This window comes from Urocitellus parryii, chromosome 3, assembly GCF_045843805.1.
Source record: "Urocitellus parryii isolate mUroPar1 chromosome 3, mUroPar1.hap1, whole genome shotgun sequence".
In the NCBI taxonomy this organism is placed as follows: Eukaryota; Metazoa; Chordata; class Mammalia; order Rodentia; family Sciuridae; genus Urocitellus; species Urocitellus parryii.
In genome coordinates, this window is record NC_135533.1 from 117,284,317 (window position 1) to 117,309,707 (window position 25,391).

The following is a 25,391-nucleotide window of genomic DNA, read 5'->3' on the forward strand; positions in this document are numbered from 1 at the left end:
GTTTTTACCAAGCACTTACCCTTAAATCATTTTTCTTAATCCTTAACAACATCTCTATAAACTAGGCTAGGACAGTCATCATGGTTACTTAGAACTTGGGCATGGTGGTACTTTCCTGTAATCCCAGTGACCTGGGAGGATAAGGCAGAAGATTGCAAGTTCAAAGCCAGCCTCAGCAATTTAGCAAGGCCCTGAGCAATTTATTGAAACACTGTCTCAAAATAAAATTTAAAAAGGGCTGAGTACTTAGTGTTAATGCACCCCTGGCTTCAATCCCAGTACCAAAAAAAAAAAAAAAAAAAAAAAAAAAAAGTTACATATAGGAGAAGGAAGAGTACCTCCTGAATTAACTTTGTTACGTAGTTTTAACATTTAAACATTTTACATAATTGAAAAGCAAAAATAAAGCAAACATGGAGTTTGTGGCAGAAAATAATCATGGTACATAGTTTGCCTGTTCATTCCTATTAGAATGGATTCTGAGGAAGCAAAAAAGACTGCTAAGCAATCTGAAAATGTATTCAGTGTTCTTATTGTTATTAGCAGGCTTGGAATTGTTATGTTGAAACTATTATAGCCACATCAGGAGATGAAGCAAATAACTATGACACTGTCATTAGGACTCAGAATTTTTAGTGCAAAAGAAAAGATACAGGGATAAAATAAATTAAATAAAGAGCCCTATAATCTGTAATTGGGAAATACAAATATCAGTTTGGACCCATGGTTTCATTTTTTAAAATTTTTTTAAGATGTTGATGGACCTTTATTTTATTCATTTATTTATATGTAGTGTTGAGAATCAAACCCAGTGCGTCCTCATATATGCTAGACAAGCACTCTTCCTTGGAGCCACAACCCCAGCCCCCCCATGGTTTTATTTTATCTTTAAAAAGTATTTGTAAATGTTTTTACTGAAAAGACTTAGAAACAGTGGCAAGAGTGTAGCATTTAGTATCTTCAGTGCCCAAGTTGTGGCCTCTATTTCCTGCTAAAAGGCACAAGGGCTATTTGAGAAATAGATGATTCTAAGTCTCAGGCAGGAAATAGAAAAAATAAAGCTTGGATATAGTATGTTATCAGCTAGGCGTGGTGGCTCACGCCTATAATATAGCAACTCCAGAGGCTAAGGCAGGAAGATTGCGAGTTCAAAGCCAGCCTCAGCAAAAGTGAGGTGCTAAGCAACTCAGTGAGACCCTGTCTCTAAATAAAATACAAAATAGGGCTGGGGATGTGGCTCAGTGGTTGAGTGCCCTTGAGTTAATCCCTGGTACAAAAAAAAAAAAAAGAGGAAATTAACAAAAGCTTAAGTAAGGTTGTGTTGGAAGGATTCAGGAGCCAATGAGAGCCAATTTGAAGCCCATGAGTTTAAGAAAAATTGGGACATTAAAAAAAAAAAAATGCCTGCAATGGATTGAGAAATATATCCTAAAATTCATGCATTCAAAATGATTTTTTAAAAAAATTCATCGTTATTTTGAGTCATTAGGGCATTAACTCAACTCTTTGAAAGTTAATGAAGGCAACAAAATTAACCCATTGTGTCCCATCATCCCAGATGTGGAACAGCTATGAAAAAGTGAAATTGATGTGGTGGCCCATGCCTATAATCACAGCAGCTTGGGAGGCTAAGGCAGGAAGATCACAAGTTCAAAGCCAGCCTCAGCAACTTAGCAAGGTCCTAAGCAACTCAGTGAAACCCTGTCTCTAAATAAAATAATAAAAATGGGGACTGAGGATGTGGCTCAAGTGGTGATGCGCTCACCTGACATGCAAGGGGCGCTGGGTTGGATCCTCAGCACCACATAAAAATAAAATAAAGATGTTGTGTCCACCAAAAAACTAAAAAATAAATATTAAAAAAAATTCTCTTTCTCTCTCTCTTAAAAAAAATGGGGCTGGGGTTGTGGCTCAGTGATAGAGCACTCACCTAGCACGTGCGAGGCGCCAGGTTTGATCCTCAGCACCACATAAAAATAAATAAATAAACTAAAAAAGGGCTGGGGGCTGGGGTTGTTGCTCAGTGGTAGGGTGCTTGCTTAGCACGTATGAGGCACTGGGTTTTAGCCTTAGCACCACATAAAAATAAAGGTATTGTGTCCATCTGCAACTAAAAAAAAGTAATATTAAAAAGGGGGCTGGAAATGTGGCTCAGTGGTTAAGCACCCCTGAGTTCAATCACTGGTCCCCTCCAGCCCCCCAAAAGGTAAAATTGAGCAACAAATATACCACTATGGCAACTTTGAAATACTATTTGAATTGAAATATTGAAAACATGGGATTTAAGCATATATCCCACCTTTCTTGTACAATCTATATTAACCAAGAAACTAAATGGTTAGTTAGACAACTTCTTTATAAAATTCCATTTAATAAATGTAGCAGGCATATTAGAAATAGAAAACTCCTGTTTTGCCACTCCTCATGGGGATGCAGATCTAGGTTGCAGGTGAAAGGATGTTGGGAAACATAATGGAGACCTCAGACCTTCTGAAGCCTGAAGAACCTCAGCATTGCTACAAGGTGACAGCTAGAAACATGTGCCTTATGATACAGTGTAATTGGGAATACCCATCCACATTCATGAAGTGTTTTTGTGCCAGAATTGAACATGACTCCAAACAAGCCCAACACAAACCTAACACTTTGTAGGAAATCTAGGGGTCAGAAGAACAAGTTAAAAGATATTTAAGGAGAGAGTAATTCAAATTCAATATATGGGACATTTTATAGGATAAATGAATTGGTTTCTCTAATAGATAAGTGGCATAAAAGAGAAAAAGTTCATTGTTATAGGAGATTTAAGTGATGTGATAACCAGAGCAAAAAAACAACAGAAACATGCTGGCTGTTATGTTCATATAGAGGAATACACCAGGGAAGATAAAGTTAGTTAATTTTATCACCCCTTGGATTATACCTGCTGCTTGTCTGCTTGTTGATTTTTATTATTCTGTTTCGTTTGTTTTTTTGGTGTTTTTGTGTGTTGAGATGGGGTCTTGTTATGTTGTCTAGGCTGGTCTAAGCTCCTGGGCTCAAGCAATCTTTGTATACATGCCACCATGCCTGACTTTTTTTTTTTTTTTAAATTCACAAATAGTAACTTTCTGGAAACAATGTTTGGTGGGGGAGTGGCTGAGGATCAAGAGAATAATTTATTAAATTATTGCTTTTACCACTGAATACTAAGTTACTGAGGGTCTCCCTGAGTTGCTGAGGTTGGCCTCAAACTTGCAGTATTCCTCAGCCTCCTGAGTCACTGGGATTACAGGTATATGCCACCATGTGCAGCCAGAATGCATTTCTGAAAGATCCTTTTGATACTGGTCCAGTATAGACTGGGAACCGGTTCTTGGACCCCAGTGTTGTCTCAACACCCGAGAGACACTGAAGCAAGCATAGAGAGCAAGTTTTATTTAAGAAATGGGAGGGGGCTGGGGATATGGCTCAAGCAGTAGCGCGCTCGCCTGGCATATGTGCGGCCCGGGTTCGATCCTCAGCACCACATACAAACAAAGATGTTATGTCCGCCAAAAACTAAAAAATAAATATTAAAAATTCTCTAAAAAAAAAAAAGAAGAAAAGAAATGGGAGGGATAGAGACAGATATCTCTGAAGAGAAGGTCCCCAGAGCTGGGTGTCTGTGGGAGGGGGTGCGACTTGCTTCTTATAGACCCCAGAATCCCCCTCTTTAGTTGTTGTCTTCTCTTTCTTCCCTGTATACGTGACTGGGAGCAGCAGCATGGAGGTTAATTGTTAGCAACTCAGAGTGCCAAGATCTCGAAGGTTGACCATTAACAACCCACTGTTTTCTGTTTGATAACTAGTTGTCACTCTCTTGACCCCCATCTTTCATTACCTATACTGACTGCCTGACCTTTGTACCTGCCTCAGTTTGCTGAGGAATTTGACTTATCCTGTCCACTTAGGCTAGGCAGGGCTGCAGGTGAATTGCTTTTTGGCAAAGAAAGCATATGGGGGTCAGCACAGTGGGCTCATTTTTATAAATTATTCTCTTAACTTTGTGTTTCCACCATTGTCATCTGTCTGTCCCCTAAACACTTTCAGCCAGACATGGTGGTTCATGCATTTAATGCTAGTGATACATGGGGCTGAGATAGGAGGATCACAAGTTTTACTAGCCTCAGCAACTTAGCAAGGCCCTAAGCAGCTTAGTGAGACACTCTCCCCACTCCCACCCCCCAAAAAAGGGCTAGGGATGTGGCTCAGTTGTTAAGCACACCTGGTACCAAAAAAAAATAAATAATAAAAATAAGTAAATAAAGACCTTTCACCCCAAATTACCATAACTTATGATCCTGCTAAGGGATTGTCACTTCCTTGTTTCTAATTTTAGCCTTTCCAATGTGTTTCTATTTTGTGTTGTGTCCCCCACCCCAAATCATCTGTACTTCCCCACTGTCCCCAACACCCTCTCTCTTTCAGTACTGGGGATTGAACTCAGGGCATTGCACTTGCTAGGCAAGTGTTCTACCACTAAGCTGTATCTCCAGCCATTTTAATTTTTTTATTGAGACAGGATTTTGCTAAGTTGCACAAGCTGGCCTGGAACTTGAGATTCTTCTGCCTACAGCTTGTTGAGGTTATAGGCATGCATCACCTTGCCCAGGTCAGTCTCTCCTTTGATTGTTTTCTTTTGTCTGGTTTTCAGACTTGGTCAAGGTGGCGGAAACAGCTTCTTCATTGCCAGAGGGAGAGTCAGAAGATGGTCTCTGCAGTGCGACACCATCAGTGCTGGCAAAAACGGACATCACTGAAGGCCTGGATTGAATACCTACTTATGCGCAGAGTGAAGAGACAGCAGAACAGTAAGTAGGGAGCCCCAGGCTCTCAAAATAGAGAGTCTGGTCACCAATTAGTTTTAGAAGTAATAATACATCGAAATGTGATCACTCTACTTCCTGCTGCCATTGATTCTTTACGAAAAAGAAATATAACTATGTTCTACAAATTTTGGTGAAAGAAGATCAAGGACAAAAATACATCATTCTCAATTCACATTTATTTCCTTTTGACCTTCTGTGCATATACTTTATTCATATGTGGTTTTAATTATTGTGATTAATACATGTATTTTATTTCAAATAGTGTTATTAATATTGGGATTAATATGATGTACCTACAATTTTGTATTGTGCTTTTTTTTGACATGGTTCCATGTCTTTATTCATCATGAATGTTATTTTTTTTAATTATAGAATAACTTACCTTAATTTGCTTAGTCATTCATTCTGTTGATAGATTCTTGGATTATTTTTGTATGTTCTCAGTTGTACAAATGTGTGTGAGTTATGATGTTGAGTTTTTTGGATACTATTTTTATGGTTTATTTCACCAATTAATTTTAGAAGAAATAACATATCGAAATGTGATCACTAGTACACTTTTTGTACTTATTCATGGAGTTTACATAGAAGTAAGTCAAGCACTGTGCTGGACACTGGGTTAGGCTCTCCTGCTTTCACCCAAGCCTCCCTGCAAAAATGTAGGCTGCCAGCCCTGTCTCTGGGAAGGTTTTACCATGTCATTTGAAAATAATGATAGATGAGCACTGGAATAGTTAGTGCTGGAAGGTGGAGTGTGTTTAGCATGATGAGCTACAGACTAATGCTAAGTTGCTGAGGTTAGCTTTGAACTTGCCATCTTTCTGCTTCCAACTATGACACTTGAATATCGGGACAGACTGCTTTCCAGTTCCTGGGCTTCAGCTTATTAGGCCATTGCGTGATTAGTGTAAAAGGAGTTTGACTAGGATCAGCCTGGCTGAAAACTTTTCCCAACGTGGTGACCAAAGTTATGTGTCATTGACTAGGTCCCTGATTTCTATCCTGGAGGAATCTGTGTAGTGGCAAAAGTAAAACAAAGTCCTCTTTAAAAGCATCATTCCTATACATCAGTAGCTAATGAGAAGCCTCAGTGCTTGAGTAGATTTTATTGATTCTTCTTCCCTAAAATCAGAGACCTTTTTCTTTCCTTGGAGAGAGCAGAGATAGTTCAGAGATTCCTAGTGTTTAACGAGCTTTTTTATTTTTGGTGCTGAACCACTGAACTATACCTCCAGCCTAAAAAAACTTAAAGGATTCTTTATAGGAGCAGCCTTAAATCCTTGCTTTCTGCTAGTAGCAGGTTTCAGTTCATCTTACAGATACTTTCAGCTCATATCACATCTGGGAAGAGCAGCACCTATGTTATTTCTCTGTTGCAGAAATGGCAGAGCAATTCTACCATGTCACTGTGCTCCAGATATACTTCTGTGACTGGCAGTGGGCCTGGGAGCAGAGGCAGAATTTGTATGCCCACCAGGCCCTGGTGGAGGAACTGGCCAAGAGGATGGCCCTGAGAAGGGCCTTCACACACTGGAAACACTGTATCCTTTTCAGCCACTCAGGCCTGCCTGCCTGCCACCTCAGCCAGACCAGCCTGAGCTCAGCACCATGTGTATACATGTAAGGCGAAAGTATCTACCAAACAATTTAAGCCAGTTTTATCTCTGTTGACCTTTTAAAAACTTTTAAAACTGGGACTATACATACAAACAAATAGAACATTGTTACCAATCCTGTTTGCTTCCCTTTTTATAGCCACCCCCCCCCAGCCCAGGTAATCCTATTGTCCTATTATTTTTTTCTGTTATCATTTCACTGCTTTTTTTCTTTAGTTGATGATGATGGTGGTTGCTGGGAATTGAACCCACAGGCACTTAACCACTGAGCTACGTTCCCAACTATTTAACCTTTTTATTTCTTATTTTGAAATGGAGTCCCACTAAGTTGCTTAGGGACTTGGTAAGTTGCTGAGGTTGGCTTTGAGCTTGCCATCTTCCTGCCTCAGCCTCCTGAGTTGCTGGGATTACAAGTATGTGCCATCACACCTTGCTCATTGCTTTTTTCTAGCCATTAGATGGTAGAAGTAGCCATAGCTGTGTATTTCTTGATGACACCATTTTTATGAGCATAGTTTCCATGTATTTAGCTTTTGCTTTGTGGAGCATTATGCATTATCTTCTCAATCCTTTTAGCAATCCTATGGTGTAGGTATCACCATCTCCATTTATAGGTTAGGAAACATATTCAGGGAAGCTAAGTGATTTTCATAGTATGGTAAGTCTTTGGCAGAACCTAGATTTTTACTCCTGTGCACATGTTCTTAATCACTATTCCCACCATAGTGTGTGCCCAATATGAGAATTTTCAATACTTTGGATGTTCATCCACACATTTGTTTGTTCATCAAAGTCTAGCTTTGTTTTAAACTTGTGCATAAGTGCTTGGATATGGGAAAACTCTAAGACTTACAGTAGTTCATTGTTTATTAGGGAAAATAGACATGAAAATGGGTCTGGACAATATGGTAAGATAAGTGCTGTCAAAGATTTGTATCAGTTCTTGGTCTTCTAGTAGAATAGTTGAGAAAAGGGCATTTCAGGTGGAAGGAAATGGCATTTATATGGCTTACAGGTGAGGAAGAGCATTCAAGAATCTGTAGTGAGTTGTGAGCGGGACAGTGCTGAGGAACCAGGCTGTAGACCTCTAGTGTGCAGTGCCCAGGAAATTGTGTTTTTTCCAATGGCCATGGGTAGCCTATGAAGGTTTTCATGAAGACAAGTGATAGTTAGATTGGGCTTTAGGAAGGACAGTTCTGGATTGGAGGAGAAATGCTAGCTAGCCCAAGGAAATCAGTGTTGTGAAGAGTCACATTTAACCAGTTATATGAGGGACAAGTCACATGAACTGCTGGGGCAGAATGGCAGGGAATGGAGAGGAGAGACCTAGGAGGAGAGCAGATGGGTGCGGCAGCTGAGTAGATTGGGGGAGTGGGAGGAGAAAAGCTTTGAAAATAGCTCCAAGGTTTTTAGCTCAAACATCTAACTGGATCTTTACACCAAAACAGAATACAGAGAAGGAGGGGACTGGGGTTGTGGCTCAGTGATAGAGTGCTCGCCTAGCATGCATTGGGCACTGGATTTGATCCTCAGCAACACATAAAAATAAAATAAGGAGATTCTGTCCACCTAAATCTAAAAAAAAAAAAAAAAAAAAAAAAAAAAATCAGAGAAGGAGCAGGTTCTGCTTCTGCTGTGGTGATTTTGAAATGTTTACCAAAATCAGTGGTAATTTATCTCTGGTACATTTTGCCTCTTATCAAGTGGGCATCCAAGGGGGAAGGTAGCAAGGCCAGCTGTTTGATAAAGAACTCATATGATTCCCCTTTTCTACTGTTTTCTTGGGTCATTAGAAGACAGAGGTGGATATTATCCCACCTGGTAGGCTTATTACCCCTGCAGTCATGACCTTTTAGGTGGATGTGTAGGGTATGAGCCTTGTTGAGACTAGAGGCCTTAACTTCTTGGCAGACGTGCTGCTGTGTGCAGAAGAAGCTGCTCAGTGTGAAGCAGCAGAAGGGTACCACCGGCGCAGCCTGCTGGTAAGAGCAAAGCAGCCTGGTATGGTTCTGCTCTGAAGTCTCCACCCAGGGACCCTAACTAACTTTGGCTTACCGAGTGCAACCAGTTTCCCACTAGCTTAGCTTTAGTCATGAAACCATTTTTTTTCATTGTGGGTATCCCTGTTTGCATTTTGGATCAAGAAGGTAATGGTATAGGGTCAGAGGGATTCAGTGGTCTAGTCCTGGGGGTTTTTATATGATCTGATCCTTCTTTAGTGGCAGAAGACTAACCTGTAACAGATGCAATGCTGAGCTTGAAGCAAGATCTGGGTAGTGAGTTTCTGTGGTACCCAGTTCCTCTCTCCCACCCTTACCACATGAAGTGGTCTTCAGAGACTTTAAGAAGCCCTTCAGTTTTCATAGAACACATAATTAAAACCCTTAACTTCTCTTCTGTCACAGAAAACAAAATCCCAAGGTGTAGGCCAGTGATGTGAGCAAGAACTGGATATCCTGCCCTTACCCCAAGCCCCCTTCTCTCCAAGGAGTCCTTCTACCCCACTCTAGCAAAATTATATTTATAATTATATAAATGTAAGAACTGACCCTTATGTGGCATAAAAACAAACAAAATACTACCATAGACAAAAAAAAATATATATCTTTTTTCCTTTGAGAGAGAAAAGCTGATGTTTGATCTTTATCTCTGAAATTCTCATGTGGGTCTTGGGGATCTTCCTGGTCGGAGATGAGGCAGTAGGCAGTGGGCTAACCAATACTACTGAGTTCCTGCAGTGCAGGCTGGCTTGTATTAGGCTGTCTGTTGAATTTCAAAGCAAGGAAACTCTCAGGGAAATGGAGCAATCCTGAGTAGCACTTGCAGAGCTTTTTGCACCCTGATTCTGGGACTGGCTTCCTTTGTCTATGCTTATTTCTAAGACTTTACTGATTCTGTGTAATCACTTGTGTCCTTTCTTTTTTGCATAGTATTTTTGCTTTAGAGCCTTAAAAGACAATGTGACCTGTGCCCGCCTCCAGCGAATAAGAAGGAATCTTGCTTACCGGCAGCATGACATCATGGTGAGGGTTATCTTCTATATCAAGGGAACCCTTCTGATAGTTAATTTATCCTCCCCCCCACCCCTGCCATACCCCTTTAACATATGTGCCAAGAGATTTTTCCAGATTTTAGACTCCAAAAGTCTTTTTTCCCCCCAGTGCTGGATTAAGCCTAGGGCTTTGTGCATGGTAGGCAAGTGCTTTATCACTGAGCTACAACCCCAGCCCTTAGACTTCAAATCTTAATGTCTGTATCATTCAGTATCTGCATTAACTTTTGTGACTGGCTTATTTCACTTAGCATAATGTATACTTTTTCTTAAAAATGACTGGCTTTTAAAAAATATTGTCCAGTTATTTTGTAAAGCATTCCTTATTCTCATTTTAACTGATCATTTCCCTAGCCCTCTTTTATTTTGGTGGTGGTGGTGTCATGGTGCTGGGGATTAAACCTAGGCCTTGTGCATGAGAGGCAAGCACTGTACCAACTGAGCTATATCCCCAATCCCTAGCCCTTTATATTTTTTAATTTGAGACAGAACTTCACTAAATTGCTGAGGCTGGCCTTGAATTTAGGATTCTCCCGCCTCAGCCTCCTGAGTTGCTGGGATTACAGGCATGTGCCATGGTACCTGGCTGTTGATTGCTTCCTTTTGAAGTCATTTTATTCTAACAACTTTCTATAAACTAAAAGTTGGGCCTAAGGGCTTGAATCATTGGAAATTAAAACATTTTTGCAATACTACTTATAGGTAGTAATATGTGATAAATTAGTTTTAATTTCTTTTTTAAAAAATATTTATTTTTAGTTTTAGGTGGACACAATATTTTATTTTTTTATGTGGTGCTGAGGATCTAACCCAGTGCCTCACACATGCCAGGCGAGCGCACTACCATTTGAGCCACTTTCCCTGCCCCAAATTAGTTTTAATTTCTAAAGTGACTTTAAAATGGTTTCACCTTCCATGAAGCCATGACTAGGAAAAACTCCTTCATCCAAATTTCCACAGACTGAAAGAACCACCCCTTTGACTTTTACATTGGTCAAGGACAGCTCCATAGCTCAACCATAATTATTTTGAAAGCTCATGTGTGTTTGCTGTTCCACATTTAGGTAATACCTGTTTAGGGGGAACTCAGGGGTTTATTGTAGTAAGGATTCACTCACTAATAGATAAAGAGTGATCATTTTTACTTTTCACTGTAGTAAACTTTCATTTTTCCCCTGTTTTACCTTAGCTGCTACGCAGATTCTGGAACCTCTGGCAGTCTCAGATTGAGCAAAAGGAGGAAAAAGAGCAGCATTCCTTACTGCTTGCAGCCTGGGGTCACTACAGGTAGGACTCTGGTTTCAACTTCCGCCTCTCACAGACATCTTATGATTCTTAACAGTTTTCCAGGAGTGATCACTCACCCTGTTGTAAGTTAGTGCTATAGACAGACCTTTTAAGGGCAAAGGCCATGTTGTAAACCAGTGATTCCTGAATTTTCATGTTGCTTTTGGCTGATCAAGTGAGAAGTAGAATAGAGATATTTTGTACTGGGCCTTGGCCCTCATAGTTTGAGGTATGTGCCTGGTTGCTTACTGCCTTAGTCTTTCAGGCATTATGATGTTCACGTCTTGGAATTTATGTACTGGTAGTGTTAAAGAGTCAGGCCAGTAGCTGTTTGTGGCTCAGTCTTGAAGGTACAGGGAGTCCTCAGTATTCTAGAGCTAGTCATTCAGTTAAATAAATATAAAAATAAATAAAAGTACCATATTTGTGAGGAAAATTCAGAATGTGTAGAAGGAACTATAGAAATGTAAAATTACAAGCTCACACCTGTATTCCCAGCAGTTTGGGAGGCTGAGGCAAGAGGAACACAAGTTCAAAGCCAGCCTTAGCAACTTATTGAGGCACTTAGCAACTCAGCAAGACCCTGTCTCTAAATGAAATATTAAAAAAAAAAAAAAAGGACTGGGGTTATGGCTCAGTGGTAGAGCACTTGCCTAGCATGTGTGAGGCACCGGGTTTGATTTTCAGCACAACATATAAAAACAAATAAATAAATGAAATAAAGATCCATCAACAACTGTAAAAAAAAAAAAAAAAAAAAAAGGTGGGGGGGCTGGAAATTTGGGTTGGTGGTTAAATGCCCCTGGGTTCAATCCCTAGTACCAAAAAAAGTTGCTTGTTCCCCTTCCTGTAACTTTTAATTCTTAATTCCTCAGAGGTAGCCATTATTAACTTTCTTACTGTCAGAAATGTTTGCTATGTTCAATATCTTTTTCTTCCCTTTCTCTCCCTACCTTCCTCACAATAATTTGCATAGTTATAGGTCCAGTTCTGGAGCATTTTAAATTATTTATTCTTGTTGCTAGGGATCAAACTCATGTCCTTATACATGCTGAGCAGACACTGCGCCATTGAACTATATTCCCAGGTGTTTTAGTCAGCTTTTTTGCTGCTGTGACTAAAAGATCTGACCAGAACAACTGTAAAGGAAGAAAAGTTTGAGGGCCCATGGTTTCAGAGGTGTTAGTCCATAGAAGGCCAGCTGCATTCCTCAGGGCTCGAGGTGAAGCTGAACATCATGGCGGGAGAGTGTAGCAGAGGGAAGCAGCTCACATCATGGTGATCAGGAAGCATAGTGAAACTCTACTCTCCAGATACAAGATATGTAGCCCATAACCCTACCCCCAGTGAACCACTTCCTCCAGCCACACCCTACTTGCCTCTAATTACCACTCAATTAACTCCACCAGGGATTAATTAACTGATTAAGTTAAGACTCTTAGGACCTGAGGCAGGAGGATCATGAGTTCAAATAAGATTGAAGAAGGTTCTCCTCAAAACCTTCTTGTATTATCTCACATATGAGCTTTTGGGGGACACCACATTTAAACTATAACACTAGGCTTGGAGCATTTTTAAGCAAGAATCCAATCAGAGTTGACAGGTTTCATGTTAGGTGTCTGGTTCTTATGTCCTTCTCTTCTGGAATGAAACTAGTAAATTTGTAGTGTGCATTTATACCTCCCAAGAACTAACTGTACCTGGATTCACCTGACTTAAAAATAAAACAGAATTTTAAAAACCTGAAATCCAAAAGTATGAATTGATAGTACCTTGGTATTCTGTGTTTGATTTCAGGGTAACATTGCTGCGCAAGTATATAAAATTATGGTTACAGTATATGCAGAAGAAAAGATACAAGCAGGTATGGAGTACTTTAATAGCAAATAGCTCTACTCTTACATTCTTGGGTTTGGAAAATGCTTACACCTTGAAATCTTGTTATGATTTGGAGGAGAAAGTGATGTAAAAAGCTCAAAGGTATTTCCTTCAGTTTCCACCATTGTTTTGTTTTATTTTTTATTTTTTTGGTACTGGGAATTGAACTCAGGGGCACTCAATCACAGAGCCACATCCCCAGCCCTATTTGGTATTTTATTTGGAGACAAGGTCTCAAGCTGAGTTACATAGTGCCTCGCTGTTGCTGAGGCTGCCTTTGAACTCATGATCCTCGTGCCTCAGCCTCCCGAGCCACTGGGATTACAAGTGTGCACCACCGCGCCCGGCTCCATAACTCCATTATTGTTACATAACTCCATTCCTTCATCTACTACAAAAATGCAGGTTTTTCTTAAAAATCAGTGAGCTCTTGTGAGCCATTTACATCTTCATCTTTACCAATTCCATCCCTAATACTAAAAAAAAAAAAAAAAAAAAAAGCAACTTTTTTTTTTTTTTGCAGTACTGGGTACTGAAGATTGAATACAGGGGTGTTTTCCCACTAAGCTATATCCACAGACCTTTTTATTTTTTATTTTGAGACAGGGTCTTGCTAAGTTCCTGAGGATGTCCTTGAACTTGAGATCCTCCTGCCTCAGCCTTCCGAGTTGCTAGGATTATAGGCATGTACCACCACACCTGGCAGGAAATACTTTTTGTAGGAAAAAAAAAAGTGCCTCCGACACTGCAAAGTACTGAAGATACAATTATGATACAAAGGAGGCAGAATTCTTGTTCTCACAGACTTACAAATTAGTGCCAATGTGGCATGTGAGTGTGATCTCAGTGCTGGGTCTAATGATTAGGAGTAGCTGTTTGGAATACTGAATCTCATGAGAAGGATTTCAAGTTTACATTCAGACTCGGGGATGTTTGTTTAGTTAATAATACCTGCATGAAAAGGGCCCTTCTTAGGCAGGCACAACCTGGCACTTGCCTGTAATCCCACCAATTTTTGGAGGCTGAGGTAGGAAGATTGCAAATTCAAGGTCAGCCTCAGCAACATAGTGAGACCCTAAAAAATGTAGTGAGACCTTGTCTCAAAAGTAAAAAATACATCAAGGGCTGGATGTGGCTCAATGGTTAAGTGCCCCTGGGTTTAAATGCTTCTTACCCCCTCCTCAAAAAGACCCCTTTGGCTGACCTTGGCAGTGAATCAGAGGAAGACACAAACCAAACTCTTCACAGTTATTTTTGTATTGCCCTCCCCACCCCCATCTCCATCTGCTGCTAGTCTCACATGTGAATCTCAAGTTTTTGGCTGGCTCCCCATGGTTTTGGGATAGAATACAGTTTTTAGCAAGGCATACAAGCTTTTCTCTATTTCTGTCTCTCCTTTGCATTACCAGTCTTCCTTCACAGCTGCACTCTGGCCAATTGAGTTGCCATTCATTCCCGAATGACCTGTGCACATGCTTGCCTCTCACTATACCTGTAGTTCTCTGTGCCTCACTATCCTTCTAGGTCAGGTGTTACCCTCTCTTCCACATTCCCAACCCCACCAACTTGTGTAGTTTATCATTGCACAGTTGTTTCTGGCCCCTCTCTCCTGCCAGCCTGTTAGCTCCTTGGAGATATAGTATGTCTCTCATCTTGACCACAGTGTTCTGCGTAGAATATGTGCTAATGTGTGGATAAATGAATGCACAAATAATGCATGAAGTGCCATTGATCATGTAAGACTTTTTCCTAAGTATCCTCTTTTTTTCTGGGAGTTTGGATGGTACTAATCCAGGACATAGATTGTTTTGTTTTGTGTTACCTTGCCTTCCACACATAGAAAATGCTTAGAGTTACTGCACTCTTTGATATCTCTTTGGATTATGTGGCTGTTTCTGAAAGACATTGCCATTTATTCTCTTAAGTGTATTTAATGAAAGGTCAATAGAATGTCTCTAGGCCTTTTAGAAAATGACTTGAGTGCCAAGGTGGAAAGATTGGGTTTATTCCAGGTAGAAATCAAATGGTCTCTTTATTTCCTTTCCAGAATAGGATCTTTCCTTGACCCTGGGGCCAAGCACAGGTAGAAAGTCAAGGGTCAGCATTCTTTCCTCTCTTACTGTTCTAACTTGCCCTGCTTTTGAAGGCAGAGTTTGAAGACAGGTCCAAAAAGTAGTAAGAGCACTGTTTGATTGCCTTTAAAAACCTTTAGCTAACAATCTGAATGCCATAGTTTATATATCCCACAAGCACATTTGTTCTATTTTAGGAAAAGATAAAAATATTATTTATTGTGGGTTTTTTTTCTTTTTAGAAAGTAGTACATACAGAAAGGCAAAATGTTAATTGTTGAAGTTGGAAGACAGGTTCCTGGGGATTCATTAAACTTTTGGTTCTACTTTTGTTTATGTTTCAAAATATCATAATAAAAAGTAAAAATAAAAGCAATGTATCAACACAATAGAAAGTTTTAAAAGTGCACAAAGAGGAAAAATAAAGAACTCATAAGCTTGCCTGTTATAATGACATTTGGTGAATAAATCTGATCTTTCCTCTGTGTGGGTAGGAGTATGTGTACCCATGTATTCACACACACACACACACACACACACACACACACACACATATGCACAATGTTCTGATTATCACTAAAAAAAGTTCCCCCAAACTCTGTGGCATATAACAAGCACCATTTTGTTATGCTTAAGGATTCTAATGCTCATAAATTGAAAAAAGACATAATAAGAATGGCTGGTTACTGCTCCATGATTACTGGAGCCTCAACTGGGAAGATTCAAATGGCAAGAGTTAAGAATCATATACAAGTTTCTTCACATGCCTCTGGTTCATTGATTGAAATGACTCAAACACTGGGCTCAACTGGGAGTGTTAACCAGAGAGTGTCTGTTTATGGCCATGGTGCAAGACCACACATGAACTTCCTCACAGCATGGTGGTCTCAGGATTATCAGATATCAGGGCTTCAAAATTAAGTGTTCCAGTAAACAAGACAGAAGATGTGTGGCCCTTCATGTAGCCCAGGAGTTACCTGGTGTCACTTTCACTGTGCTCTTGTGGTTAAAGTGGAAAAAGCAGTCAATATCCCACCCAGAATCAAAGAGAGGGAACATAGGCCAATTCTCTCAATGAAGGAGGATCAAAGAATTTGAAGCCATATTTTAATGGCCTCCTCTACATTCATATGTCTTTCTCCCCCAAAATTTTGGATCTTGGATACATACAGATTCTTAAGTCAGTGTCTGTTTTGCTACTGATATATCAGTGAAATGATAGCCTTTCCTAATTACATGAAATGTTAAAGAAGCAACTCAATGAGACCCTGTCTCTAAATAAAATATAAAAAGTGCCCCAGTGGTTAAGTGCCACTGGGTTCAATCCCCCCTCCCCCCCCCCAAAAAAAAGAATCTGTATGACAAATATATAATACAGAAAAGTTAAGACATACTATAGGGTTAGAAAGAAGTATGTATATTTAAAACAAATATGGCAAAGGGCTTTTGTTGGTTGGTTGATTTTTTTTGTTTGTTTTTTAATATTTATTTTTTAGTTTTAGGTGGACATAGTATCTTTATTTTACATTCATGTGGTTCTGAGGATTGAACCCAGTGCCTCATGCATGCTAGGCCAGCACTCTACCACTGAGCCACAACCCCAGCCTGGTTGATTGTTTTTTTTAAGGTATTAAACCCAGAGGCACTTTACTGAGCTATATCCTCAGCCCTTTTTTAATTTTTTTTTTTTTTTTTTTAAATTTTGAAGCATGGTTTCACTAAGTTGCTTAGGGCCTCACTTTGCTGAGGCTGGCCTCAAACTTGCAATCATCCTGTCTCAGCTTCCAGAGTTACTGGGATTATAGGCCTGCAACATGCTTGGCCTAATGACATCTTTTTTCTTTCTTTTAGCTGTAACTGCAGGCAGTATTCAAAGACTTTTGTAGCCTCTTCTCTGTGTTTTATAAAGGTTTCCTTTACCCTTCAGTGTTAGCCTCTTATAGCACTGCATCAACCTTAAAAGGGCACCTAATGACATTTTTAAGGCTCAAAAAATCCATACACATTTGAGTTAAATGCTGACAGACAATAAAACAGGTAATGGGTGTGAAAATCTCTTAAACATTAGGGGAAATATATACATGAATATGCACACATGTGTATATGTATATATGCATATTTATCTAAATATATATGTGTGTGTGTATATATATATTTGTGTTTATATATATGAAGAGATGCTCAGGCCATGTGTCATTAAAGAAGTGAATAGATTTCAGCTGTCATATTTTACTTTTCTATCTAGCTTATTGGCAGATATCAAACATGATTTTTAACTTTTTCTCAATTTTATGGTATAGGAAGGAATCTTTCAAGAATATGACATAGAAGGTCATTTGTTGTGGGGGTGGAGAGAAAGCAAAGCAAAAGACATTTATTATTTTATGTTAGCTCCTGCAGGCCAGATCTGACAGTCATTTCCAACAGAGAATTCTGCCTACTGTCTTCCACATATGGAGTAGACTCTGGAGACGGCACCAGCAGGAAAGTATCCTCAACACAAGAGCAGCACGTTTTCACAGGTATACCCTACAACTCTTCTCTGCACCAGGTTGGGCACTCACATCTAACTATGTTGACCACACAGCCCATTTGCTTTGCTTCTAAGCCTCCCAACCCCCAAGCCACTGGTTTTTCCTGAATTTTCAGTAATGTGAGCTTATTGATTTTTTGTAGCAGGAATAGACAGCCAGTATCTCCACTGAGAAAACTTTTGCAAGTGCTTTAAAAAATAGCCTGTGTTTTATGTTCCTATCCTCCTTTCATGCTGCTGAGAGTTTGATTAAAGTCTCCCATTAGGGCTGGGGATGTGGCTCAAGCGGTAGCGCGCTCGCCTGGCATGTGTGCGGCCCGGGTTCGATCCTCAGCACCACATACAAACAAAAGATGTGTCCACCGAAAACTAAAAAAATAAATAAATATTTTAAAATTATCTCACTCTCTCTTTAAAAAAAAAAAAAAAAAGTCTCCCATTAGCTTTCTGGATCAGAGTGTGGTGGGACCTTGCATTGCTTGGCAGGCATTCTTGAGTATAATTTCCCTGAAATATTTAGTTCCTGTTCTGCAAGCTGGCTTTTTGAAGTCTGACATTATAGTCATCAACAAAATTGGAATGGCCAAGGAACAGAGCTACATCTTTTTAGCACCACAGGGACAAAGTTACCTGTAGCAGGTCCTCACTGCATGTTGGTGGAATATAATGAAGAAATCATTAATTGCTAACTGTGTGTCAGCCACTGTGTGGGCATTATATGATGGAAGAAAGAAAAAAACATATATAAGCTCATTCCACTTATGACGTCTTATTTTCATTAATTTCCTTCTCATAGTAGCCCTGAAAGAACAGGTTCAGAATGATAAATGACACAATCAGAGATAAGGTTTTAAATCCACATGTATTCCAAAGTCCAGGTAATTTCCACTTGATCAAGAGAAAGGTCTTTCTGATGACTTTGTAGGAGCTTTTAAGGCTGATACATAAGTAACAATTGAAAAATAAGAGAATAGATCAGTCCAAATTATGTCAGACCACAAATTCTAGAGCTGAGAATTGGTGTTAAGGTGACTGGGGAACATGAAAGTACTTCGGGAAGGCTTCCTGTGAATTAGGAGGGTGAAGATCAATGACTGGAGTTACAAAATGAGAAAGGCCAAACTGTGGATTGGACTGGTCCTATAGACACATGATGGACAGATATTTGGGCAGGTGACAGTTTTGGAGATTACCCTGAGTACGGTGTACATCATCTTAGAATGGAGAGGTGACAGGGTGTACGCTCAATGGGAAAGTTGGGTGGTGATCTTGAGTTTGGTGGATTCCAGGAGCTAGTTTGAAAGGATCCCCCAGAACTATGGGGCTCCTGAGTACAAAGGCCAAAGGAATGTTTTTAGGGAGTGGCCATGGGAATAAAAACTGAAAGAGGACAAGTCTTGTCTCTACCCTTATCTTGTAGATAGAGTGGATTCACCTTTACCTAGTTCCTGTATTGGTACCAGAATGGTATAAGATCCATTTGAGAAATGGCATTAGTACTAATAATTTGTTATACTTGGTTCTCTTGCTTTTTTGTATTTTACATGCTATGGGGACCAAATTTTTTAGGGTACTTTCCAAATGGTCAAGAGGAACCTCTAAAAGGAATTTTGCTGGGGAGCAGGCTTGGGTGATGTTAGAGCTATTACTGGAGACCAAGGCTGGAGAGTGAATTGGAGGCAGGGAGTAGCCAGGAGACTTGAAGGACAGTTAAGGCCTGATCTAGGTTTTGTACAGTTCTTGGTGGTTGGACTTTTTAGAAAACTTAAATTTTCAGGTACTTGCCTTCCTGGTTTGTGAGGGAGCTGAGGATTTGGGAGTCTGACTAGCAAGTAGTCAATCAGGCCTGAGTTCAGACCTTTGCTCTGCCACCTGTGACCCTCGGCAGTCATTCATACTCGAGTCTCAGTGTCCTCAAATAAAAAGTGGAGATGGTTTGATACTAGTCCCTGTCTCATAGTTTGTCATGAAAACTAAATGGAATAATATATGTAAAATACAAGCAGAGTGATCAGCACAAAATAGAAACAACCCCTCTAGCCCTCATAATTAGTTTGACCTGTAACTGCCAGGGTAGATAAATGTTTATAGCATTGGTTTGAAGTTTAGCAAATAAGTTTCAAAAAAATATTTATCTTTTGTTAGGTATGTCTTAGGAATACAGATAGAATTTAGAATCTCATGAATTATAACTAAAATTATGATCTATTAGTCTTTCAGTAAAGTACACTGAGAGTGAGACAAAACTAGCTTACCTTTTATAAAAATTGATACAAAATTTATATACACTGAAAGGCACAGATTTCAAGTGGTTTGATGCATTTTCACAAATTATGCACGTGGATAATCAGCATTCCATCAAGATATTTTTATAGGTTTTTTTTTTTGCTACTGAATTGCAACATAAATTTTCATCTATTTCTGAACTTTCTTTTCTGTTGTACTTATCTGTTTGTTTATCCTTATGTCATTATCATACTCTCTTGACTACTGTATCTTCATATTTTTTGAAACCACATGGCAAGTCCTTCAATTTTATTCTTGAAATTTCAAGGCTGTTTTGTGTATTCTCAGTCTATATGCATTCCCATGTAAATTGTATCAGTTTGCCAGTTTCTATAAATAATCCTTTTGGGATTTTGTTTGTGATTTTACTGAATCTGATACATTTCTCCTTGGGGGGTGGTGCCGGGGAGTACCAGGGAATGAACTCAAGAGCACTCAACCACTGAACCATATACCCAACCCTATTTTGTATTTTATTTAAAGACAGGTTGTCACTGAGTTGTTTGGAGTCTTGCTAAATTACTGAGGCTGACCTTGAATCTCCAGTTCTCCTGCCTCAGTCACTGCATCTGCCTACATTTCTCCTTTGACATAAGTTTTCCTTAATTATTCCCAATAGTTTGTTGTTGTTGTTATTGTTCTACTTAGTTGTACATGACAGCAGAATGCATTTGAATTCATCATACACAAATGGAATGCAACATTTCAATTCTCTGTACACAATGTAGAGACACACCATTTGTGCAATCATACATGTGCCTAGGGTAATGATGTCCATCTCATTCCACCATATTTCCTACCCCCATAACCTTCCCCACACTCCCCTTTGCCCAATCCAAAGTTCCTCCATTCTTCCCATGCCCCTCCCCCCATCATAGATTAGCATCCACTAATCAGAGAAAACATTAGGCCTTCAGTTTTTTTGGATTGGCTTACTTCACTTAGCATAATATTCTCCAACTCCATCCATTTAACTGCAAATGCCTTAATTTTCTTTTCTTTTAATACTGAGTAATATTCCATTATGTGTGTATAGCACAGTTTTTTTTATCCATTGATCTATTAATAGACATCTAGGTTGGTTCCACAGTTTATCTATTGTGAATTCCGCTGCTATAAACACATTGGTATGGCTATGTCAATATAGTATGCTGATTTTAAGTCCTTTGGGTATAGACCAAGGAGTGGGATAGCTGGGTCAAATGGTGGTTCCATTCCAAGTTTTCTAAGGAATCTCCACACTGCTTTCCAAAGTGATTGCACCAATTTGCAGTCCCACCAGCAATGTATAAGTTTACCTTTTTCCCCAACATCTCTCCAACACTTATGCATAGAGGGTTTTTTTTTTTTTTTAAGCCAGAGATTGAACTCAGGGGTGCTTAACAACTGAGCCACATCCCCAGCCCTTTTTATTTTATTTTGGAACAGTTTTTTAGGGCCTCACTAAGTTACTGAGGCTGGCTTTGAACTTGGAATCCTTCTGCCTCAGTCTCCCAAGCTCCTAGGATTACAGGACTGTGCCACCATTCCTGCTGTATAGAGATTTTATTTTATTTTTTTTATTAAGTTTATTCCTAAATAACTTAGTTTTAAATGCTAGTGTAAATGGAATTATTTTTAAAATTCATTTTCTAATTGTCTGCTCCTAGTGTATAGAAAAATAATTGATACCTTTTATTCTATGACCTTTATAAATTCACTTATTAGTTTTAGTAGTTTCTCTTTTCTAATAATTGCATAAACAATCATGTTGTATACAGATGAAAATAACTTTGTTTAATTCTTTCTAAACTGTGTGCCTTCTTTGCTGCTGCTGTTCTTGTTGCACTGCCTAGGATCTCCAGTATAATTATGATTTTGACTTACTACTATTTTGTTAAGGATTTTTACATAGAGATTTGCATTTTTTGGTAATGTTTATTTTCTGACTGTGTAAGATCAATAGTGTTTTTTCTTTAAATTTTTAATGGAATTTGCTAGTTAAATTATTTGGGCTGAGAGTTTTCCTTATAGAAAGGTTTTCTCTTTTTTTCTTTTTTAAGTTATCAGTGAACCTTTATTTTTCTTTATTTATATGCGGTGTTGAGAATCAAACCCAGTGTTTCACACATGCTAGGCAAAGTGCTCTACCACTGAGCTACACCCCAGCCCTAGAAAGGTTTTCAATTACAAATTTAATTTTGTGAATAGAAATGGAGCCACAAAGAGTTCCTATTTCATTTTGTTTCAGTTTTGTAAAACTTTTCAAGATAATTTTCATTTCATCTAAGTTGTCAAATATATTGGTATAAAGCTGTTCTTAGTAATGCCTTTTGTGTCCTTCAGTGTAGATAGAATCTTTGTCATTCTTGATCTTTGTAATTAGTGTTTCTTGTTCTTCTTAAATAATTTTTCTAGGGACTTATCAGGTTTTTTTTTTTTAATCGCAACTTTTGGCTTTTGTTTCTTATTTTTTGTTACATAGTTTTAGCTTTTTTTTAATATTCTTTTTTTTTTTAATTGGTGTTTCTTTCTTTATTTTTATGTGGTGCTAAGGATCTAACCCAGGGCCTCGCATGTGCTAGGCGAGCGCTCTACCACTGAGCCACAACCCCAGCTTTTTAATAGTTTCCTTCTTTCTACTCTTTTGGTTTAATTTGCATTTCTTTTTCTACCTTGTTTTAAGTAGAAGTTCAGATCATCAACTGATTTTAAATGTTTCTTTTCAAATATAACCATTCTGAACTATAAGATTTATTTCTAGGGGCTGGGGATGTGGCTCAAGCAGTAGCGCGCTCGCCTGGCATGCGTGCGGCCCGGGTTCGATCCTCAGCACCACATACCAACAAAGATGTTGTGTCCGCCGAGAACTAAAAAATAAATATTAAAAATTCTCTCTATCTCTCTCTCTCCTCTCTCACTCTCTCTTTAAAAAAAAATGAATCTTTAAAAAAAAAAAAAGATTTACTTCTACTTTTAGCTTCATCCCGTAAATTCTAATGTGTTATGTTTTCATTATTATTCAATTAAAAGTACATTTTCATTTCCTTTGTGATTTCTTCCTTGACCATGGTTTTGTTGAAGTATGTTGCTTAATGCCCAAATAATTGGGAATTTTCCTTACATATTATTGTTCTAAATTTCTAGTTTAATTCCCTGTGACCAGAGACTATACCTCATATAACTTCAATTTCTTAACTCTATTGACATTTATTTTATGGCATATATATATATATATATATATATATATATATATATATAGAGAGAGAGAGAGAGAGAGAGAGAGAGAGAGAGAGAGACACAGAGTGTGTGTGTGTGTGTGTGTGTGTGTGTGTGTCTATTTTAGTGACTAAGCAACTGAGTGAGACCCTGTCTCTAACTAAAATACAAAAAAGGGTTGGTGCCGGGTTTCTGGTCTCGTGACTAAAAGGCTCAGGGGTCACTCTAGTTAAACTGGGCTAATTGGTCTGAACGAAATAACCACACAAGAGACACAAATACCTTTTTCTTTGGGGTCGCTGTGACGGCTCCTCTGACCTTAAGGTTCTGCAGAAAGAGAGGGAGCCAGAGCACGTGCTGACCCCTTTTATTGAGGAGAAGCTATTCAAATGAGGCAAGGGGTCAGGTTTCAGGGGGCTGAGTCTGTCTTCATGATGTCCACTGTCAGCAGGTTGACTGACACCTGGGTAGGCCACACCCAAGGGCACAGTAAGAGAAGGGGACACACACAAGGCACTTCCATGGAAGATTCTATCCTAAACAAGGCAAGGGGTTATATTACAAAGGAACAGGTGAGCATAGCTTCACCCATGGGGCTGTAGCAAGACACACCCATTTCTGTGACTGAGCGCCTCAGCACCACTGGGGAGTGTAACTCAGTCACCCATAAGGTTGGCCTCCCACAGGTTGGGAATATGGTTCAGTGGTTAAGTGCCTCTGGATTAACTTCCCAGTATCAAAAAAAAAAAGTTTATACCCAATTCATGGGTATAATGGTCTTAAATATTTTAAGTCAAATAGGTTAAAATTCATTTTCAAATTTTCTGCCCTTACATATTTTATTTGTTTACAGGTTTATCTGTTTCTTTCAGTAATACTGTCAGTTTTGCTTGATGTGTTTGGAAAATCTGTTATCTGTGTATGTACATTTAAGATAGTTATATATTCCTGATGAATTGTCCCTGTTATTATTTTGACATGAACTTCTTTAGTTTTGGTAATATTTGTTTTTGTAAAAGTCTGCCTTTTATATTATATTTATATAATCTCACCTGCTTTTTTATGTTTACTGTTTTTATGATTTTCCATTTTTGTACTTCCAGTTTATCTGTCTTCATATTTAATAAAGCATATCTCCTATAAACAACATCTAATTGCTTCTTTTTAATTTTTTTTATTATTAGTTGTTCAAAACATTACAAAGCTCTTGACATTTTTCATACATTTGATTCAAGCAGATTATGAACTCCCATTTTTATCCCGTATACATATTGCAGATTCACATCGGTTACACATCCACTTTTTTACATACTGCCAAACTAGTGTCTGTTGTATTCTGCTGCCCTTCCTATCCTCTACTATCCCCCCTCCCCTCCCATCTTCTCTCTCTACCCCATCTACTGTAATTCTTTTCTCTCTCTTGTTTTTTTTTCCCCTTTCCCCTCACATCCTCTTATATGTAATTTTGTATAACGATGGGGGTCTCCTTCCTTTACCATGCAATTTCCCTTCTCACTCTCTTTCCCTCCTCCCTCTCGTCCCTGTTTAATGGTGATCTTCTTATGCTCTTCCTCTCTATTCTGTTCTTAGTTGCTCTCCTTATATCGAAGATGATATTTGGCATTTGTTTTTTAGGGATTGGCTAGCTTCACTTAGCATAATCTGCTCTAGTGCCATCCATTTCCCTGCGAATTCCATGATTTTGTCATTTTTTAGTGCAGAGTAATACTCCATTGTGTATAAATGCCACATTTTTTAATCCATTCATCTATTGAAGGGCATCTAGGTTGGTTCCACAGTCTAGCTATTGTGAATTGTGCCGCTATGAACATCGTTGTAGCAGTATCCCTATAGTATGCTCTTTTAAGGTCTTTAGGGAATAGTCCAAGAAGGGGAATAGCTGAGTCGAATGGTGGTTCCATTCCCAGCTTTCTAAGGAATCTCCATACTGCTTTCCAAATTGGCCACACCAATTTGCAGTCCCACCAGCAATGTACAAGTGAACCCTTTTCCCCACATCCTCCCCAGCACTTGTTGTTGTTTGACTTCATAATGGCTGCCAATCTTACTGGAGTGAGATGGTATCTTAGGGTGGTTTTGATTTGCATTTCTCTGACTGCTAGAGATGGTGAGCATTTTTTCATGTACTTCTTGATCATCTAATTGCTTCTTAATTTTTGTAATCCAGTCTGACAATCTCTGCCTTATAGTTAGAATGTTTAGTTCATTTATATTTCATGTAACCATAGTATGGGTGGACTAAAGTCTATTTTTCCCCCCCTTTTTGCCTTGTATAGAGGACATTTAAAAATTTTTAGTATTCCATTTTACTTCCTGATTTTTTTTAGCTTAGTATCATTGTAGGTTTTTTTTCACTTTTATTTGTATTTTTTTCAATTGATACATTTTTATTGATGCATTATTGTTGCCATTGTAGTTTTTAAATCATTGTTCTAGAGATAACAGTGTGCATCCTTCACTTATTACAGTTCTACACCATTTTATATTAAATATAAAATATAAAAACAGTAAAGTTCCATTTTCTTCCCATCCTTGATATTTTTTGTCATGTATTTAACATCTACAATGCATAGTTTTTACCCCACAAAACCATATTTTTTG

General features: G+C 38.7%; 2 protein-coding genes and 1 non-coding gene across 3 annotated transcripts in view; 1 reads left to right on the plus strand and 2 right to left on the minus strand.

Annotated features, from left to right (window-relative positions):
• The window catches only part of Sfi1 (SFI1 centrin binding protein), an 81,592-nt gene that overhangs the window by 41,615 nt on the left and 14,586 nt on the right, over positions 1 to 25,391 (plus strand). Inside the window, exons 10-16 of the mRNA XM_026408899.2 lie at positions 4,673 to 4,829; positions 6,227 to 6,388; positions 8,375 to 8,445; positions 9,394 to 9,486; positions 10,705 to 10,802; positions 12,600 to 12,666; positions 17,144 to 17,274. Coding sequence (XP_026264684.2) covers positions 4,673 to 4,829; positions 6,227 to 6,388; positions 8,375 to 8,445; positions 9,394 to 9,486; positions 10,705 to 10,802; positions 12,600 to 12,666; positions 17,144 to 17,274 — 779 coding nt within the window. The remainder of the gene's footprint in view (positions 1 to 4,672; positions 4,830 to 6,226; positions 6,389 to 8,374; positions 8,446 to 9,393; positions 9,487 to 10,704; positions 10,803 to 12,599; positions 12,667 to 17,143; positions 17,275 to 25,391) is intronic.
• Pisd (phosphatidylserine decarboxylase) overlaps positions 1 to 25,391 on the minus strand; it is a 114,911-nt gene that overhangs the window by 16,284 nt on the left and 73,236 nt on the right. The window lies entirely within an intron of this gene.
• On the minus strand, positions 16,602 to 16,720 carry LOC113196859 (small nucleolar RNA SNORA26). The gene has a single exon (XR_003302614.1). It is a non-coding gene; the product is annotated as a small nucleolar RNA SNORA26 (small nucleolar RNA).